Source organism: Lynx rufus, unplaced genomic scaffold (genome assembly GCF_022079265.1).
Source record: "Lynx rufus isolate CCGP_SWC_20201006 ecotype Redwood Valley unplaced genomic scaffold, mLynRuf1.p SCAF_34, whole genome shotgun sequence".
Classification (NCBI taxonomy): Eukaryota; Metazoa; Chordata; class Mammalia; order Carnivora; family Felidae; genus Lynx; species Lynx rufus.
In genome coordinates this window covers 689,072-708,714 of record NW_025814850.1, presented here as the reverse complement: position 1 = coordinate 708,714, position 19,643 = coordinate 689,072, and the positions used below count along the sequence as shown (strand labels likewise).

Sequence of the window (19,643 nt, the reverse complement as noted above, 5' to 3'; positions counted from 1 at the left end):
GGTGATGCTGAAGCAGAGAAAGGGAGGAAAAGAAGCCGGAGAACCTCTGTGTGGCGTGTAGAAGCCCCGTCTCCTAGCAACCGGGAAGCGTAGAGGTGCTTCCGGCCCCTCCCCTCGCTCCTTAGGGGCGGGAGTCCCCGGGACAACCGCTTCCAGCGTGCGCATGCGCCGGCCCAGCAGCGCACTGGGTGAGGGCGTGACCCGCGCGTGGCTGGTGACTGCAAGGTGGCAGCAAGGCGGCTGCGCTAGGCCGTGTTTACTGTTGCCTGCTCCGTCGGTTTTCTCCCAGGTTGCATCGTGTCCAGAATTTACAGGCAGCAAAGTGGGAAGAGGATTGGAGGCAGAATTCCAAGTAGGGATAAGGCATACGTGGCAAGGATGTGTGCACCATGTACGGCCACATTCAGGATGTGAGGATTTGCAAAAGACAGCGGAAGATACTGTTGGGTTGAACCTTACTTTAACCCATTTATTGAGCACCTGCTAGGGGCAGGGTCTGATCGAGGCCTTTCCTGACTTTCCCCACTCCCTCACTCTCTCTGTCAACAAGGTAGACTAGATTATTTCAGATTACAACAAACAACCTGCCTTTGCGACATTACTTTTTTTTTTTTTAAGTTGATTTTGAGAGAGAGAGAGAATCCCAGGTAGGCTCTGCACTGTCAGAGCAGAGCACTGTGACGCTGGGATCCATTTCACAATCATGAGATCATGACCTGAGCTAAAACCACGAGTCTCGGGCTTAACCGACTGAGCCATCTAGGCACCCCTGCGACGTTAACTTTTTAAACGTCAACTTCCAGTGGCCCCTGAGGCTCAGTCGGCTGAGTGTCTGACTCTTGATTTCAACTCAGGTCATGATCTCGCTGTTCTTTGGGTTCCTGTGTCCGGCTCCATGCTGGCAGTGTGGAGCCTGCTTGGGATTCTCTCTCTCTCCTCTCTGTCTCTTTCTCCCCCCAACTTGCACTGTCTTGGTCTCTCTCAAAAATAAATAAATAAACTTTAAAAAAAGTATATAAAAAAAACCAAAACATCAACTTCCAAAGCCAATGAGATTGTGACCTCCATTAAGGCAGGGGCCTTGTCATAACCTTGTATTTCCAAAAGTCAACTGTCTGGCACATAGTAGGAGCTAAATAAATCATTGTTAAAGTTTAAACAGTAAAAAGATGGTCTTAACCACACACATGTACACACAAATGGATACATGGAAAACTGAGGAAATCTGAGTAAGATCACTGAATCCTATCAGCGTCTATTTTATGTTGTGTTATTGACTGTGCTCAAGTTTTTCAAGGTGTTACCATTGGGGGGAAATGGGTAGAGGGGTACCTGGAATCTTTTTATTATTTCTTACAACTGCCTATGAATCTACAATTATCTCAAAATAAGTGTAATCAAGAATGTCTTTAATATCAAGATAAAAAATAATGTGTTTCCGGGTGCCTGGGTGGCTCAGTTGGTTAAGCATCAGACTCTTGATTTCAGCCCAGGTCATGATCTCATGGTCCATGGAATTGAGCCCCACATGTGGCTTGGAATTCTCTCCCTCTCTCTTTACCCGTCCTCTACTGGCACACACACACACTCTCTCAAAATAAATAAAACAAACTTAAAATATTAAAAAAAAAAAAATTAAAAAAACGCCCACAATCAGAGGTGGTGCTGGGCCACCTGACCCGCCAGCTGATTCAATTCGGGTGGGGAGCTGGAGCCCCAGGCCCGGCCATGCTGGAGCGGTGCTCCACAGGTGTTCACGGAGGACCTGAGGACATGATGGTGGCATTGCACAGGTGGCTAACGGCCACTGGCTGAGGAAGCTGCAGCAACTTCAAGGATATCACCCCTGACAAACTTCTCTTGGCCGTCAAGACCACAGTTTCCCTGGCCGTCAAGCTAAGCCGGGCCCAGCTGGGGGCTATCTGCGTGGGAAATGTGCTTCGGCTCAGGGCCGGAGCAATCATGGCCAAAATCGCTCAGTTTCTGAGTGACACCCCAGAGACTGCCTTTGTCCACTGTCATAGACAGTTTTCATCTGGGCTCCAGGCAGTGGCCATCATAGCTGGTGGCCTCACAAATGGGTGTTATGATATTGGCATGGCTTGTAGGTAAGAATTTCTTTCTGCCAGAGCTTACCAACCAACTTCTAACAATAAAACTAATCTTCATCTCCAAAAGCAAGCAAACAACAACCACCACAAAACACCCCACAATCAGGCACCACTACACAGCCTGACTAAAATAAAAGACTGACTTTATCAGATGTTGGCAAGGATGTTGAGCAACTAGACTCTCAAACGCCGCTGGTAGGAATGTAAAACGGTATGATCACTGTGAAACAGTCTGGCAGCTTCTTAAAATGTTAAACATATGCTTACCCTATGACTCAGCCATTCCTCAATTCTTGGAAATTTATCTAAGGGAATTCAAAGCTGTACACAAACATGTATAGCAGCTTTATTTTTATAGCCTCAAACTAAAAACAAACCATTGGCAGGTAAATGGATCAACAAACCGTAGTTAGACCACATAATGGGATACGACTCAGCAATAAAAAGGAAAGAACTGTGGTACATACATAATATGGATAAATGTCAAGCTAATAATGCTGAGTGAAAAAATGCAGATGAAAAAGACTCTATGATTCCATTCATATAAAATTCCAGAAAATACGGGGGCACCTGGGTGGCTTCGTCGGTTAAGCCCAAAAGAAAAGGGTGCTTCCTAGGAATATGGACAGAGGGCAGGTAGGGATAGAAGACGCAGGAGCACAAGTAGACTTTGGGGGGTGGTGAAGGATATGTGCGCTATCTTGATTGTGGCGATGTTTTCACGGTGTATACCTGGGTTAAAACTCATCAAGTTGTACGCTTTAAATATGGACAATTTATTGTACATCAATTACGTATCAATAAAGTCATAAAAAAAAAGCGTAGTTAAATAGCAATAACAATGTGTGCTTTGGGCAGGTGAAAAAGTATTTTGTGGTCTTGACAGCACCCAGATGAAGAAGGGAGCCAGGCACTATTTTCCTGGTTTCACAGATGGAACAGTGAGGGTGAGAGAGGTGACAGGGTTTGCCAGAAGCCACAGCACCAGGAAATAGGTGATCTGGGCTGGGGCCCATGCCTTAGGTTGGATTGGTTAGGGTTCAAAGCACTGGCATTAGTTCCCAACATATCTCAGCCATTTATTACCCGGGCTCCTTATGTTACCTCTTTATATCTCCGTTTTCTCCCGTTACAGCTCCTTCTATGGTGAAAAATAGCACAAGTACAAAAACATGCATAAAATACACAATTTATTAGATAATTATAGAATGAACACCCATGTAATCATCACACAAGTAAGTCAAGAAACACTGCCAACAGGGGGCACGCTGTGAGGCCTCTCCTCAATCACAATCTCATCCCTGCACTAGCTCCTCCCTAGGTAACCACCACCGTCCTGGTTACTACCCTAGTCTGAGCCCACATGGGTTCCCTCCAGGATTACTGCAATATCTTTTTTTTTTTTTTTAACGTTTATTCGTTTTTGAGAGACACAGAGACAGAGCATGAGTGGGGGAGAGTCAGAGAGAGAGGGAGACACAGAATCCAAAGCAGGCTCCAGGCTCTGAGCTGCCAGCACAGAGCCCGACCTGGGGCTCGAACTCAACGGACCACAAGATCATGACCTGAGCCGAAGTTGGTTGCCCAACCAACTGAGCCATCTAGGTGCCCCTATTGCAATATCCTTTTAACTAGATCTCTTTTTTTTTTTTTTATTTTTAACCCTTGCCCCCTTCCTTCTCAGCATAGCAGTTAGGATATTCCTTTAAGAGGCACCTGGCTGGCTCAGTGGGTAGAGTAAGTGACTCTTGATGTTGGGGTCATGAGTCCAAGCTCCATGTTAGGCATAAGCCTTACTTAAAAAAGGGGGGGGGGATGTAAAAAAAATAAAGTTGTCCTATTAAAAAATATATGTATTCCTTTTATTTTTTTAATATTTATTTTGTTTTTGAGAGACAGAGAGTACAAACAGGGGAGGGGCAGAGAGAGAGAGAGAGGGAGACATAGAATCCAAAGCAGATGCCAGGCTCTGAGCTGCCTAGTGCAGAACCCAACGCGGGGCTTGCACCCATGAACTGTGAGATCATGACCTGAGCAGAAGTTGGATGCTTAACTGACTGAGCCACCCAGGGACCCTTACATACAGATATTCCTTGTAAAATACAAGTCAGATCCTGTCACTCTCTGTTCAAACCCTACAATTGTCCCCCATTTCATTCTGAATAAAAGCTACTCTGTCCATCACTCCCTGTGCCACGTGGTCTCTTTACAGTTCCTTGAACAGGAAAATAGCAGACATGCTCCTTCACAGGGCTCTGGGTGTTCTCTCAGCTTCAAATGCCTTGGAATTGATCTGGAATGCTCCCTCCTAGCCACTTAACTGACCCCTTCCCCTCCTTCACGTATTTGTTCAAATTTCTCCTTTGTAATGAGGCTTCCCCCTACCACCCTATTTAAAACTGCAACCTACTTGCCCTGTTCATTGCTGTTTCCCCTGATGAAATGTGAACTACACAAGGCTTAGCATCTTTGCTTATTTCATTCATTGGTGCCCCAGTGTCTGGAATAGTACCCGGTACACTGCAGGCATTCAGTAAATATGTATTGAATAAAAGAACTAGAATGCAGTTTTTGGTGATAATCATTTCCTTGCTTTTCTTGGTAGTTTTCCCACCTTTGTGTATCCATTCTAAATAATATAATTTAGGTTTGTCTCTTTTTTTTCTTTAAATGTAAGGAAAGTGATTTGACTTTATATATGATGCATCGGGGTTTTTTAAACGTTTATTTATTATTGAGAGACAGAGCGTGAACAGGGGAGGGGCAGAGAGAGAGGGAGACACAGAATCGGAAGCAGGCTCCAGGCTCTGAGCTGTCAGCACAGAGCCCAATGCGGGGCTCGAACTCACAAACCACAGGATCGTGACCTGAGCAGAAGTCAGATGCTTAACCCACTGAGCCACCCAGGTGCCCCAAGGTTTGTCTCTTTTTAACTCTATGTAAATTGAAGCGTCCTATATACACACCTTTTATGTTCCACTCTTTTGCTCAACATTATGTTTTTGAGATTCATTCGTGTCGTCGCATGTGGCTGCAATTCATTCATTTCCCCCAGCTGTCAAGTTTTTCCTTGTATGAGCATATCACAACCCATCCAACCATTCAGCTGTTGAAGGAAATTTGGACAATCTCCCATGTATCTCCTGACATGTATGAGATTCTCCTGGGTACATACCTAGGAGTGGAGCTGTATGGCCTTCATGTATGTGACTCTTCAGTTTTATGGGATAATGCCGATGGTTTCCAAGGTAATTGAATCCATCTGCCCTCCTATCTACAGTATGGTTATCTCTTTGGGCCTCAGTTTCCCCTGCACCTCCTTTGTAAAATAAGAGGATTGGACTAGGGTATTTCTGAGGTCTCTTTTGGTTCTGATGTTCTGTGATTCTGTGATCAAGGAGGCCTAAATAAGCAGCACTCATGGCTTCACAACCTCAAGGCAGGACCTAAGTTATTAGGGAGAGAGGCAGACACAACCTGTGCTCGGGATGAGGCCTTCAAAGCCCCCTAGGGTGAAGCACAGTCCTAAACTCTTAAGACTGGTGTCAAGGTAGAGACAGCTTCATGGAGGCTGACAATTCTCATTCATATACCATGACTCCTGTTTTTTTCTTTCTTCCTTCCTTCCTTCCTTCCTCCCTTCCTTCCTTCCTTCCTTTCCTTCTTTCTTTCCTTCTTTCTTTCTTTCTTTCTTTCTTTCTTTCTTTCTCTTTCTTTCTTTCTTTCTTTCTTTCTTTCTTTCTTTCTTTCTTTCTTTCTTTCTTTCTTTCTTTCTTTCTTTCTTTCTTTCTTTCTTTTTCAGGCAGGGAGGGGCAGAGAAAGAGGGACAGAGGATCCTAGGACCTGAAGCAGGCTCTGTGCTGACAGCAGGGAGCCTGATGCGGGGCTGGAACTCACAATCCGATCTGTGAGATCACAACCGGAGTTGAAGTCAGACACTTAACTGACTGAGGCACCCAGGCGTCCCCACACCATGACTCCTGCTTCTGCCTGCCCTTGAGAGAATTTCCAAACACAGAGCGTGGCAAAGAGAGACAAGCAACAAAAATAATGAGTTCATTTAGAGAGAAGGTTAAAGACGTCAAGTGAAAGTCAAGGTTAAGTAATGTGGGGGGGGGAGGGGCTGTGTAGGTTCTGTTTTAGGATAAGAAGTGATAAAGTGGAGGAGTGCCTCCTGAAAGAGGAGGCAATTAAAGAGGAACACACCTGGTGAGCACGAGGCAGTGAGAGTTTTTAAGACAGGGTGAGGGCAGAGTTGGGGGGGTGACTCTGGAAAGACGCTGGACAGGAGCTGGTTGGGCTGGCTGGAGAATGTTTCCTGAGCACAGAAGCTGGCTCTGGCTCTGGCCATACCTCCCTGGGGAGCTTACCCCAGGATACATGGGCTCTTGGCCCTTGGCTCCAATTAGAGACTGCTCAGTGCTGGGCAAAAAGTGAATGCTGCAGGAGTGAGATCTTCCCTGGTTCCTCACAGGGTGGGTCATGATGGGCCTCTGCTGTAAGCCCTTGTCTCTGGTTGTTGCAAGGGGACAGGTGGGTTTAGAAGCGCACACTCAGGTAGACTCCCATCTTGGCTGCATCTTCTCCCTCTTCCCCTGACTTCTACAATTTCCTTCCTTCCTTCACATGTTCTTTCCAGCATTTATTCAGTCATGTATACAGTGAGTGCCTAACGTGTGCCTAGCACCATGCTAGGCCCTGGGGATGCCAAAAGACACAAGGCATGGTCCTGGGTCTTGAGGAGCTTCTAGCCAAGTTGGGGAGACTCACTGGATACGATTTCCTTTTCTTCCTTCTCACCTGCAGCAGGTGGTAGTGGGAAGGGCAAGGGACCTGGCAGCAGAGGGCCAGTTGCCCATCTGCAAAATGATGACGCTTAGCTCAAGCGGTTGTTGTGAGGAGTATGCATTAGCACCCATGACTTTGACATAGTAGGTGCTCAATGAATATTAGCTAAAGTGGATTAAAATCCAGGAGGGAGCCACTGGATAGTCTAAGGCCACTGAAACTGTTGTGGTGTGCCTGAAATCCAGGCACGGAGATGGTGTCCATATCCTATGTCGGGGGGCATGGACTTGTCTTCCAGCTCGATCTAGAAGAGGAGAGAGGTGATTCAAATGGCAAAAACAGAGGCACCTGGGTGGCTTAGTCGGTTAAGGGTCCGACTCTTGATTTCGCCTCGGGTCATGATCTCACCGTTTGTGAATTGACCAATTCAGAGCAGAAGAGCCTCTGTGGGAACATGGTGGAGTAATGAGAGAGTATTTCCTGGGGAGGTTGAAGGCTGTGGGGAAGGACCTAGCACTGAACCACTCAGAGAACTGAAAAATCCCAGTGCTTGGCTGGCTCACGGACCCTCGGGCCAGCACCTCTCCTCCCCTCACTCCCTGGACAGTTCCTTTCTTGTTGCCCCCACCTGGGGCTAGTCACATTTGGGCCCAGCAATACCTATATGGAGGATTTAATCATTCAGCAAATATTTATTGAGTGTTTATTATATACCAGGCCCTATTCAATGTGCCGGAGACACAGCAGTGAACAAAGCAAAGAGCCTCATCTTCGTGCACATATGCAGGTATATGTGAAGGATAAATTGTTCGTAATGAAATTGCTGGGGCAAAAGAATGTGCATTTAAAATTTTTATCGAGGGGCGCCTGGGTGGTGCAGTCGGTTAAGCGTCCGACTTCAGCCAGGTCACGATCTCGCGGTCCGTGAGTTCGAGCCCCGCATCAGGCTCTAGGCTGATGGCTCAGAGCCTGGAGCCTGTTTCCGATTCTGTGTCTCCCTCTCTCTCTGCCCCTCGACCGTTCATGCTCTGTCTCTCTCTGTCCCAAAAATAAATAAACGTTGAAAAAAATTTTTTTTTTAAAATAAAATTTTTATCGATATTGCCAAATTGATGAACATTTCTTACAGTTTATGTTCTACCTGGGTGACTGTTTCTGGATGAGTTGTATCTTTCTAGCCAGAGGGATAATCAGGGCACCTGACTACAATCTTCCTGCTAGCCCCTGAAGACCTGGAATTTCTGTCCCCCAAGGCTAGGAGATGTTTTCTTTCTTTCTTTCCTTTTTTAAAAAATGTTTTAAATGTTTATTTATTTTTGAGAGAGAGACAGAGACAGAGTGTGAGCGGGAGAAGGGCAGAGAGAGAGAGAGAGGGAGACACAGAATCTGAAGCAGGCTCCAGGCTCTGAGCTGTCAGCACAGAGCCCATTGTGGGGCTTGAACCCCTGAACCACGGGATCATGACCTGAGCAGAAGTTGGATGCTTAACTGACTAAGCCACCCAGGGGCCCCTCATAAGAGATGTTTTCTTTACCTACTGAGAGGTGACACTTCCCTGAGATTTGTGATCTTTGGGGAGATTCTTGATAGGGTTGGAGCTCAATCCATAGATTGATTGTTGGTCAGTCTCCAGGACCAACAGGAGAGAGGATGTGAGGAGTTGTTCTTTGAAAAGGACCATTGAGAAGGAAGCAACCATAAAGTGACATCATCAGGGATCACTTAGTTCAGGCATGGGCAGTGAGTGACTTTAGTTGACCCACTCCTGGCTACAGCTGAATTGGAGGAAGGAGGGCTTCCAAAAGTTCTTGTCCACAAGAATGTCGCAACATTGTTGCAGTGTGTCAGTGGGACCGGAGTGCTTGGCAGTGGCTCAGGCATGGTGATTCTCTGCATACTGGGCTGACCCCTTCACCTGAGTTGATCAGTGCTCCATTGATTCTCCTTCCTGGAGCTAGTTAGGCAGCTGTTAGGGTCCTGGAGCAGCTCCTGAGACCTTCAGGACTGGGGTGAAACCTCCAGAATGTCAGAGCAGTAAGTATATGTCCTGGTTTTCAGGACTGCTTGATTTCAAATATTCTGCTCCACCTAATTCACCAGCACCTGTCAGACCGGGTGTCCCAGTTTTTGGTTTGGAAAATAGCCTGTCTCACAGGTAATGGAGAAGGAGGAGGCAACAGTTCATTCATTCCAGTGTGGAAGCTTGCGATGGTGGGTAAGGGAAAGGAGACCTGCAGAGATGACCCCAGCCTTGTGCTAGAACCTCTCCGTTGAATTCTCAGCTCCGCCTGGAGGTGAGGCGAGTGGGACGCAAAGCGATGTGACTGGCACCCACCTAGCCCCACCCGCTCACCTCATCCCCTGCCCTATCCCACATTGGCAGGTTTACCTGATCTCTCAGTCTAGCCCCACCGGCTCAATAGAGAGAGCCCACGTTCAAATGCAAAAGCAGTCTGCCATCGCTACGTAAAAAGCGGGTTTAAGCAACTGTGTTCAGTGTCACCAATTTTAGGAGGCTGGGATGCGGAGGTTAGTTTCTCCCAGGGGAAGAGAAGGAGACTCCAGGTCTCTAAAACTGTGCAACAGCCTGTTCTGCCAACCCTCCCCCTCACCCCCCCACCACCGCTTCCTTCGGAGTGGCAGTCGGCCCAGCCCCTAAGTGATCAGGCCACGGCCCCCCGCCCCGTCCGTTCTCCTCCCGGCATAGCCCGGCCCATCTCCCCACCCGAGGCCCCGCCCCCGGCCCCGCCCCCGGCCCCGCCCCACCCCTACCGGATCCGGAGAGGCGGTGCCCACCAGCCCTCCGGACGGACACGCCAGCTGGACTTCAAGTCCCAGCAGCCCCTGAGGCCCGCCTCCGGGGGCAGAGCTATCCCGGGCAGCAAATTCGGAGGAGCCTTGGCGCTCAGGCTAGGGAACGCGTGTGACCAATCGCGGGGCCGCTCGCGCCGTGTGCCGATGGGGGCGGGGAGAAGCCCGCAGGGGCCCGGACAAAAGCCGGCTCCCGGGCGACTGCTGGAGGCTGGAGCGCTCCGGGCACTGGGCGGCGAGGCGGGGCCTGCGGAGGGAGCGCTGCGCACGGGCTTTCGCAGAAAGGTGAGTGGCGGGCGGCTGCTTTCGCGCGGGGTACTCCACCTGCCCGAGGAGCTTCCCGCCTCCCTCCCCCAACCCGGAACCGCTTTCCCCGGCGCCGTCTTAGTGCTCACGCGTCCTCCCTGCTTCTGCTTGGAAGTTGTTTTTTTTTTTTTTTTTTTGGGGGGGGGGGGACTTCGCTTTAGGTTAGCCTTCGCTCGGAACCCCGACTGGTGGCAGCGTGTCGACCACCCCACCCCCACTCTCCCACATTCCAGTTTCAGGGAGTTTGCATAGGGTGTGCCGCCGCCCTGGCTTCTTTTCCCTCCGCTAAATTGCATTTGCACCAACCAGGCCCCTCTCACCCCGACCGGGGCCAGTCCTCGAGCCTCTTCGGGCTTTAGCGGGCCTCCCTCTTGTCCCCATCGGGGTCACCGGTGGCCACTCGCCCCACTCCTATCCGGGCTCGGGCGCTTCCTCTCTTTTTTTGTGAAGAAGCGACTGAGTCCCGCGCCGAAAGTGGAGGGAGCGAGCCCGGCGCGTAGCCTTGGCGGGCCACGCGGCGCCGGGCTGTCCCAGGGTGCCCGAGGCCTGGCCTCGCCCGCAAGGACCGGGCCGTGGAGCACCGGCGCGGGAAGGACCCTCCTCGCTCAGGAGGTGTCGTCGGGCCCAGCCTCTAAGCGACAGATGGCCGGGGTGCCCGTCTCCCTCCCACCCCTGGCGCTGACGCCTGTGCCGAGCCTGGCCAAGGCAAGGTCCCGGAGAGGGCTGAGGATGCTGCCGCCGCCCTCCTGTAGGGCCTGGCAGAGGGCCAGACCCAGCGCCTGCTGCCCTCTCCAACCTTGGCAGATACTGTGCAGTAGCGAGGAGTTCTGCCATTGGGTGGTCCCCAGGGTCGGCCTGGCAGGAGGATTTTGGAGAGGGGAGGAGCAGTGCATGGCACCAGTTTGGCCAACCAGCCCACTCCTTCCACCCACTAACTTTGCTCTGAGGTCTTTCAGCCAGCTCAGATCTTGGATTTCTGAAATACTGCTTGAGGAAAAGCTGGTAGACCCCAGCTACCCAGGGCGGGGGTGGTAATTTTTATCTCTTAGAGAACTTCAGAAGCTTGGGCCAGATGACAGGAAGAGCCCTTGGAAACCAGGCAGCTGGTGTCTCCATCCCATTCTGACATGCTTGCTGCACTAGGGGAACCCTCACAGAATTCTGCCTCTTCCCTTTATTCCAGGAATTGCTTGTCCTCTTAAAAACAACCCCCCCTCCCCCCCCCCCCAAAAAAAGAAAAAACAAAACACAAAAACCAGTCCTATGGATACTGACCTATAAAGGAGTGCTCTTTGTCTTTCCCGGGGGGAGACCCCAAGTAGCATCTCCAGTGGTTCCTCTGCACTGGCTATGTCCCAGGGATACATTCCTGGGAAACAGTCTGCTTTCATTCAGCCTTCCCTGTGGGCTGCTTCAGTTCTCAGTGGCTGCTGTGGATGAACTCAATCCTGGGTCACTCACCCTGTCTGCAGAAAAGACCCCATTCAGCTCATAAAGTCCTTCCCTTGAGGGGAGAGAGAGGATATGTGTGGTGTGTGTGTGTGCGTGTGTGTGTTCAGGTTCCTTGGCATGATATCCCCCAAATGGTTTACACTTTACTTGTTATTAGGTGACAGTTCCTAGGGCCCCAGAGCGGACCCCTGGGGTCTTAGCTTTGTCCTAAAATCACCTATCACCAGTTCGAGAGCATATTCAGTTCCTGAGGAGGCAGCCTAGGACTCTGGGGGAGTGGATCCCCAGATCCAGATTGGTATACACTCTCAGCCGCACTGTCACTACAGTAGATGCTCTTAACTGGTGGTCTGTGGTCATAATCATAAGCATCTTGAAATGAGGCGCACATTTTTCAGGGCTTTTCTTCATGCGCTCGGGAATCTGAGACCTCAAGTAGGTTAAGAGCCACTGCCCTAGAGAGACTTCCAAGACCCTTCTGAATGATTAATTTTGCGAATTTTCTCCACCGAGACCCCTCCCTGGGTTTGTGAGCCTTCTTTCCTGCATTTGGTGAACATGCAGAGGCCAGATTCTTTCCCCACTTTTATTCCATCATATAAATCCTGTCTTGGCCTTGAAAGGGCCTGCCCAGCCATCTACGCCAAAGTGCTCTGGTGGCATATCTTATTTTGGTAAGCTGGTGAATCTGTTCTATCCTGTATCATCCCCTCGTTGTGTCCACCCCCTGCCCCCCTCCAACCATCCTGTGGAAATGAACTCTTGTCTTGCCTGGGACTCAAGAAAGTTGTGATTTTTCAGCTGCAGAACAGCCCTTTTCTTACCCCTTTCTTTACCCCTTTCCTTTGTCTGCTTTGGGAGGTGCCAGCTTTGAGGGGGTTGTTGTTCTGGTAGTGTCAGACTGTTCTCTGCTTGGGGAGGCTTAGCAAACTCCTGGAGTTTGTGATCACAGGTGCTTGATGTTTCTGAACCACGGAGCGTTACCAGCAGCTGCCGCCTCCTTTCCCTGCTTCATCTGCCCTAGGTTGCGCTCTGTTTGGGAAGGGGGTGGGGGCAGGTGTACCCATCTGATTTCAGGACCAGTTTTTCTGGTCTGAAGTCAAGAAGGTTGGGAAATGGAGCTGGAGTGGGTGGGGGGTGGGTGGAGGGCTGCAGGACCCAGGGGCTGGTTGAAGCATCACCTTTGGAAACTTTTGCTGAGGAGGAGCCGGAAGTCATCCCAGGGGAAAGCCAGAAAAGGGAACATCTCTTTTGAGCCCCTTCCCAGCTACCCCATTTTGGGCCAGACACCAGACTGAAAGCACCCATTGTGCTGAGTTGGAGACTAGCTGGGAGGCCGAGGGGGCCAGCCAAGCCGGTTGGGAGGGAGGTGGAGAGTAGCCTCTGAAACTTTGGCCTTCCCTGAGCTGGGGATGGAGACCCACCTTCTTGTGTGTATAAACCAGCTAGTCCCCCGGGTCCGCCGCCTTTTATTTGAACTTGACTTTTCTTCTCAGCAAATTCAGCAACTTCAGTTCTGGATCTCTGTGGAAGAGATTGGAGTGACTTTTCCTGATGAGGCCAAGTTCTTAGTCTGAATGACTTGGTTTCCTTTCCCTCCCCCTTCCCCTGATCCTCTCCCCAACTTGCTACCATGAGAGAATGGGTGTGTCAGGACAATGCGGTGGGGACGGAAAATGAAGAAATTGTCATCACAGACCCTTCTGTGAGGTGAAGGGGGGGACATGGCCTGGTCCTGGGAGAAATGGTCTTTTCTCTCGGGCTGACGAGTGTGGGGTTTTCTGGGGAGCAGGAATAAGAGTATTTGGGTTCAAGTCCTGGGTCCCCTGCTTGTTTGTTTGGCTTTTTGGGCAAGGTATGGTAGCTCCTCTGAGCTGCTATTCCTCATCTAAGAAATAGGATTATGAATCTCCGTGTACCTCACAGGGTTCGTATGAGATGACTTCTATATCCATGTGACCTGGGATGACTGCTGCCTCCTCCCCCAGCTTCGGCTCTGCTAGAAGTGACCAGTACAGGGTGGTCCCCAGAGAGGCCTCTGTTTTGCTCTAAATTAGCAAGCTGAGTGACTCAGTGGGGCGGGTGGGATGTACTGAAGGTCACAGTTTCCCTGCCCAGTGCCTGCTCTGAACTCGGGGGTGGGAGTCTAGTGTCCTGGGAGAAATGGACTCTGAGGTGACTCTCTGCTCCTCGAGGGTTTGATCCTGCCTGGGGTTAAGTAAACTCACCTGCCTGGCCTACAGCCTGATGGTGAGTGTAAGTGCGTGAAATGGGTGAGTCTGGATGTGGGGGAGACGAAACCTGTAGGGGGAGGGGAGTAAGGGCAGGATTGCACAATTCTGGCTGTGCGCCCCGTAGGTCACAGAACCAAAGGGTGTGTTTCAGTGTCTGTGTGGGACCTCGGGTGGGACCAGCACATGGGTTTGGGTCATACCACTGGTATTCCTGTCTCCCCAGCCAGCTGCCTTTTGCTCCAAGATGAATGTGAGCTGGTTTGTCGAGAGGAAGTAGAGACAAGGTTGAGGCCAAGAGACCTGGGGAACATGCCACCTTTGTTTATCTCCACCTTCTCTCTCCCTTCACTTCCTGATCCTCCTTCCCTGATGTCAAAAGTGCTCATTGAGTGGGAATGCAAACTGGTGCAGCCGCTCTGGAAAACAGTGTGGAGGTTCCTCAAAAAATTAAAAATAGATCTACCCTATGACCCAGCAATAGCACTGCTAGGAATGTACCCAAGGGATACAGGAGTGCAGATGCACAGGGGCACTTGTACCCCAATGTTTATAGCAGCACTTTCAACAATAGCCAAATTATGGAAAGAGCCTAAATGTCCATCAACTGATGAGTGGATAAAGAAGATGTGGTTTATATACACAATGGAATACTACTTGGTAATGAGAAAGAATGAAATCTGGCCTTTTGTAGCAACGTGGATGGAACTGGAGAGTGTTATGTTAAGTGAAATAAGTCAGGCAGAGAAAGACAGATACCATATGCTTTCACTCATATGTGGATCCTGAGAAACTCAACAAAAGACCAGGGGGAGGGGAAGAGGGAAAAGTTACAGAGAGGGAAGGAGGCAAGCCATAAGCGACTCTTAAATACTGAGAACAAACCGAAGGTTGATGGGGGGTGGCGGGGAGGGGAAAGTGGGTGATGGGCATTGAGGAGGGCACCTGTTGGGATGAGCACTGGATATTGTTTGGAAACCAATTTGACAATAAATTTCGTATTAAAAAAAAAAAAAAGAAGTGCTCATTGAGATCTCGCTTCCTTCCCTCCTGCTGGGCCAGTCCTCCTTCCGCCTCCTGAGAAGTGCTGAGATCTGGTCTTACTGTCTGGGGGCAGCTGGACATGGGTCTCTTCCCCTGGCCACCAGCTCCTGTTCCTCCCAACAGGTAGAGCAGGTCCCTCTGCGGCCATGTCGGCCAAGGCGATTTCGGAGCAGACGGGCAAAGAACTCCTTTACAAGTTCATCTGCACCACCTCAGCCATCCAGAACCGGTTCAAGTATGCCCGGGTCACCCCTGACACAGACTGGGCCCGCCTGCTGCAGGACCACCCTTGGCTGCTCAGCCAGGTGAGCCCACCCTCCCCAGGCCCTTCTTCCGGGCCCAGGGTCAGAGGAATAGGGACGGTCGGTTTGGTGGAGATGTCCCACCGGGTCACACGATGGCAGACTGCCCACATCAGTGGGCAGCGTGCAGTGGGCTGAGCGAGATTTTGTGTTCGGCTCCGGGCCCCACGTGTTGAGGCGCCCCAGCAGGGAACACAGCGCAAGGGCTTGGAGCTTGACTGACTGGAGTCCAGACCAAAGCTCTCTGTCGATTAACCGTGTGGCCTGGAGCAAGCTGTTTTACCTCTCTTGAGTGGCAGATTCCCCATCTGTCAGATGGGCGGAACACTCCCCCTGTGAGCTATAAAGATTAGCAGTAATGTCTGGAAAGCATTTGGTGTGCCACCTGGCACTTGTAGGTGCTCAGTAAAAGTGAGTGTGGGCTCCACTCGCCCCAAGTGCAGCATGTTAGGAATGTGTTCGGGCCGTGAGGAAGCGTGCTGCGGACTTTGTGTGGCAGCCAGCCCAGAGTAGAGGCTCCTCTGTCTTGGTCCCTGTGGGACCATTGTTGGGAGGCATAGACTTCTTGGGCAGGGCCAGGAGAGCGGGTTCTGGGGGTGCATGTTCCCTCCCAGCGCAAGGTAGCCCACCCATGAAAGGAGCTGCCTCGGGAGGTGGTGGATTTCCTGGCTGGCAGCGTGTGAGCAGTGCTTAGGGGCTGCTTGCTGGACCTGTAGACGGGGTCAGGCCCAGGGATGGGATTGACCAGACCTCTGAGGTCCTTGGTCACCACAAGGCTCTGTCCCACTGTTCTTCCTTTTGGAACACAGGTGCTGGTCCATATTCTGAGGGCTTCATGGTTTAGTGGAGCTAAGATGTCGCATAGGGAGGGTAGGGAATCACTCATGCGGCAGGTATGTGGTAAGTATCTACACTGTGCCAGGCCCCATTCGGGGCACGGATGGCTCCAGATTCCTGGTTGTCAAAAGAAAGGTATAGGCTTGGATAGGTGGGAAAAGCTTCCAGGAGTTGACACTGAAGAATGGATGGGTGGATAGGAAGCCATGCAGGCTGTCCTGTGCTTCGGGTCCCCAGACTCTAATCTCTTACTCTCCCATTTCTTTCCTTTTCCTCTTGTTCCAGAACTTGGTGGTCAAGCCAGACCAGCTGATCAAACGGCGTGGAAAGCTGGGCCTCGTTGGGGTCAACCTCACTCTGGAAGGCATTAAGTCCTGGCTGAAACCACGGCTGGGACAGGAGGCCACCGTGAGTACGGCTATAGGTTGGGGTGGAGGTGCTGTGGGAACAGAAGTGGATGTGGTCATCTCCAGATGAGCAGCCCTGTAGGCTCACTGCCTACTCGGCCACACTGCGGCCTGGGGAAGGCCACACTGCAGCCTTGGGTCCCGCAGAGCTGCCTGGTAGCAGGGCCAGTCTTGGTGCTCGCTCCCAGCTCTGCCATCAGTGAATGGCAAGATGGGCTGCAAAAGTAACCCCAGTCCAGTTCATGGCCAGGTAGAAATGGTCTGTTATTGGTTTGTTTGTTTGTTTGTTTATTTAGAGAGGGAGAGCAGGCGCGCAGGTGGGGGAGGGGCAGAGGAGAATCCCAAGCAGGGTCCACGCTGTTGGTGTGGAGCCCGACGTGGGGCCCCAACCTGAGCTGAGGTCGGACACTTAACTGACTGAGCCACCCAGGTGCCCCGGAAATGGTTTGTTTCTTTAACAGACCCATCACGGAGATGAGACTCTGAGGCTCATTCTGGGAAGTCCTTTCTTTTCTGTTTCCAGAAAGGGCACAGCAGCTTGTCGTGATGTGTATGCCTAAGAGGGCTGGCAAGAAAAAGTTGCAGAAGGCAGGTGCAGAATCTTTTAGGCAGAGACGTTATTAGACCAAGAGCCGAGGATGAGACTGGTAACACTGAAGAGGAAATTCAGTTCTTGGCTTCCCCCAGCTTGGTGATTAATGTCAACTCTGTAGATGAGAGAGCTGAAGTGAAATGTGGTTTAGGGAGGCTAGGAGAGGCTCAGAAATAAAATTGCACTTCTTTTCCTTTTTACTCCTGGACGGGGCTGGAGAACAGGTGAGGGGGAGCGGGCTGAGGCGGGCCTGAGGCCGGGAAGGGTGTGCTGTCCATGCACAGCTTTGCCCCATCTTGGGTGACTGTCACCAGGGCTGAGCTGTTCTCTTCTTTGGCCGTCCTGGATGCAGGGTGAGGATGACAACGAAGCTGTCTTCCTCTCTTCCTGGGCTCTCTCCAATCAGCTCTTTGTGGTAATTTCCCAGTTTTTGGCTCTTGAACTAAAGAGGGCCTCTTAAACTCGTATGTGGACCTGGGGCTGGAGGGATCTCTACTGGCCTTTTTGCTTGCAGGCCTTTGGCGAGAGGACAGCAGGACTAGGGGCTGAGTGGTGTCCCCAGAGAGGTCCTTGTGTTCTTTCTCCTCAGCTGCTGTTGGGAGGGGGCTGTCAGCCGTGTTGGGGCCGGCAACAGTGTCCGCCTCGGCAGGAGCGGCTCATTACCTCTGAGGGATCACTGTCTGGTCCCTGACTCAGCAGTGACGCACGCGGGCGGGGGGGGGGGGGTGGGCTTTGAGACACTCTGGGATGAAGGCTGTCTCGCCTCGGCAGCCGCCAGGGACCCACTCAAACTGATTAGCTCTGCAGGCCTGTTGTCCTCAGCCAGGAAAGTGTGCGTGAAGTTTTCCCCGTCAAGCTCTCCCTCCCCCCGCTCCCCCCATCCCTGCTGTTCCCAGGCCCAGACTTCTGTCCTTGGGCTGGGTCTCTCTGCTTGAGCTCAGGGATGGAGAGCCTTGATTTGTCTGTGCTCTTTAACTTGTGCTACTGATGGCAGGAGGGAGAGGAGTCCTGATGTCTGTGCTGTGGGGGCGGGGGCAACATTTGTTAGCCTAGCTCATTTGTCACCCTCCAGAGGAGGCAGAGAAAGAACGTGTGAGGTCAGTACACTGCAGTGTGGCTGGCAGTGGGTGAAAGAGTATCTCGTGAAGACTTCTTCAGCTTAGGGTCTGTGACCCCATTGCCCTGGTTTCTGGAAAATCTCTCTCTGCCAGATGTCGTGGCAGTAGTACCTGAGCCCCGGCTCTGGTGGGACAGCCAAGTAGAGGGAGCAGAGGGCAGTCCTCCTGCCCTGGGGGACAAGACCCGCTGGTCCATCTAAGCTTTATTTTTCTCAATCTCCATAGGTTGGCAAGGCCAAAGGCTTCCTCAAGAACTTTCTGATCGAACCCTTTGTTCCCCACAGTCAGGTATGTGTGACGTGACTCCAAGCCGGGTCTTCTCCCCCACTTTGTGTTTGTCGACTCTAAAATGATGAAAGGAGAAATCAAGCTGCTGGAGAAAAGTGAAAAGGACCAGACTCTCTGAGGGTCTGAGGGTGCCACGGAGCAGGGAGTCCAGAGATGAAGGGAAAGGCTTAGTTTGTAGCAGGGAGGAGTCAGGGCTGGTAACAGGGGACTTCTTGGTGCTGGGATGAGAAAGACTGGAAGGCAGGCACCCTCCCCCAGATCGGCTCACAGTGGCTGAGTCTGGACTGTCAGCTAGGCAATGGCCTCTGCTCTCCTCTTGTCCCCGAGGGGAAGACAGTAACTTTTTACATTTATTTATTTTGAGAGAGAAAGGGAGACAGAATCCCAAGCAGGCTTCCCACCGTCAACGCAGAGCCTGCCTCAGGGCTCAAACTCACGAACTGGCTCGTGACCTGAGCCGAAACCAAGAGTCAGATGCTTCACTGACTGAGCCACCCAGGTGCCCCTTTACTAGGGTTTTAGAAACGCACCCAAAGGGGTTGGGCTCGCCAGTTCAGTGCCCCTCCCCCACGTGGTACTGTCTTCCCCTGCAAGGCGGAGGAGTTCTACGTCTGCATCTATGCTACCCGAGAAGGGGACTATGTCCTGTTCCACCATGAAGGTGGGGTGGACGTGGGCGACGTGGACACCAAAGCCCAGAAACTGCTCGTTGGCGTGGACAAGAAACTGAATGCTGAGGACATCAAGAAACACCTCTTAGTCCACGCTCCTGAAGAGAAGAAAGAGTTGAGTGAGAGGGAGGGCAGGCAGGTGGCAGCGGGGGAGCGGGGAAGGTCGAGAGCTCCGGACACAGGGCAGGGAAAGCAAGGTGGTCTTCCCTGTGTGGGCATCCGCTGCCCTGCCCCAGCGTCTGGGTGAGAGGGAAGGCACAGCGCCTCCCTGTCCCAAGGAGGGGAGCAGGGGGCAGACAGGAGGCTGGCTCAGACTGAAATATGCCGTAAGCATCCCTCACCCCACTGGCCCTGTCTGTCTGGTACCAACACCTCTGGCTGCGTGCCTGACAGCTCCTTTCCGCCTCAGTGGCTAAAGAGCAATGTCCAGGGAGCAGGGCTTAACAGAGGGAAGCGAGAGGTTGGCAGGGCAGGCTTTGGGAAGAGGAGCTGTCAGTAAGAGATGGCCTCGGGGAGAGGGAGGTTTGGGACGTGCTGCCGAGCCTGTTCCCCCTCCCTGAAGATTGACCGTCCCTCTCTCCCTCCCCGCTCTAGGATTCTGGCCAGCTTTATCTCTGGTCTCTTCAATTTCTATGAGGATCTGTACTTCACCTACCTCGAAATCAACCCCCTTGGTAACTGGCTC

At 51.6% G+C, this 19,643-nt stretch overlaps 1 protein-coding gene across 2 annotated transcripts in view; it reads left to right on the top strand.

Annotated features, from left to right (window-relative positions):
* The first annotated feature begins 9,876 nt into the window (after window positions 1–9,876).
* Window positions 9,877–19,643, top strand: part of ACLY (ATP citrate lyase) — a 44,972-nt gene continuing 35,205 nt past the window's right edge. For both annotated transcript variants that reach the window (XM_047093386.1, XM_047093385.1), the window contains exons 1-6: window positions 9,877–9,995; window positions 14,867–15,048; window positions 16,168–16,290; window positions 18,225–18,287; window positions 18,882–19,072; window positions 19,553–19,632. In XM_047093386.1, the coding sequence (XP_046949342.1) occupies window positions 14,890–15,048; window positions 16,168–16,290; window positions 18,225–18,287; window positions 18,882–19,072; window positions 19,553–19,632 (616 nt within the window). In that variant the 5' untranslated portion in view covers window positions 9,877–9,995; window positions 14,867–14,889. The remainder of the gene's footprint in view (window positions 9,996–14,866; window positions 15,049–16,167; window positions 16,291–18,224; window positions 18,288–18,881; window positions 19,073–19,552; window positions 19,633–19,643) is intronic.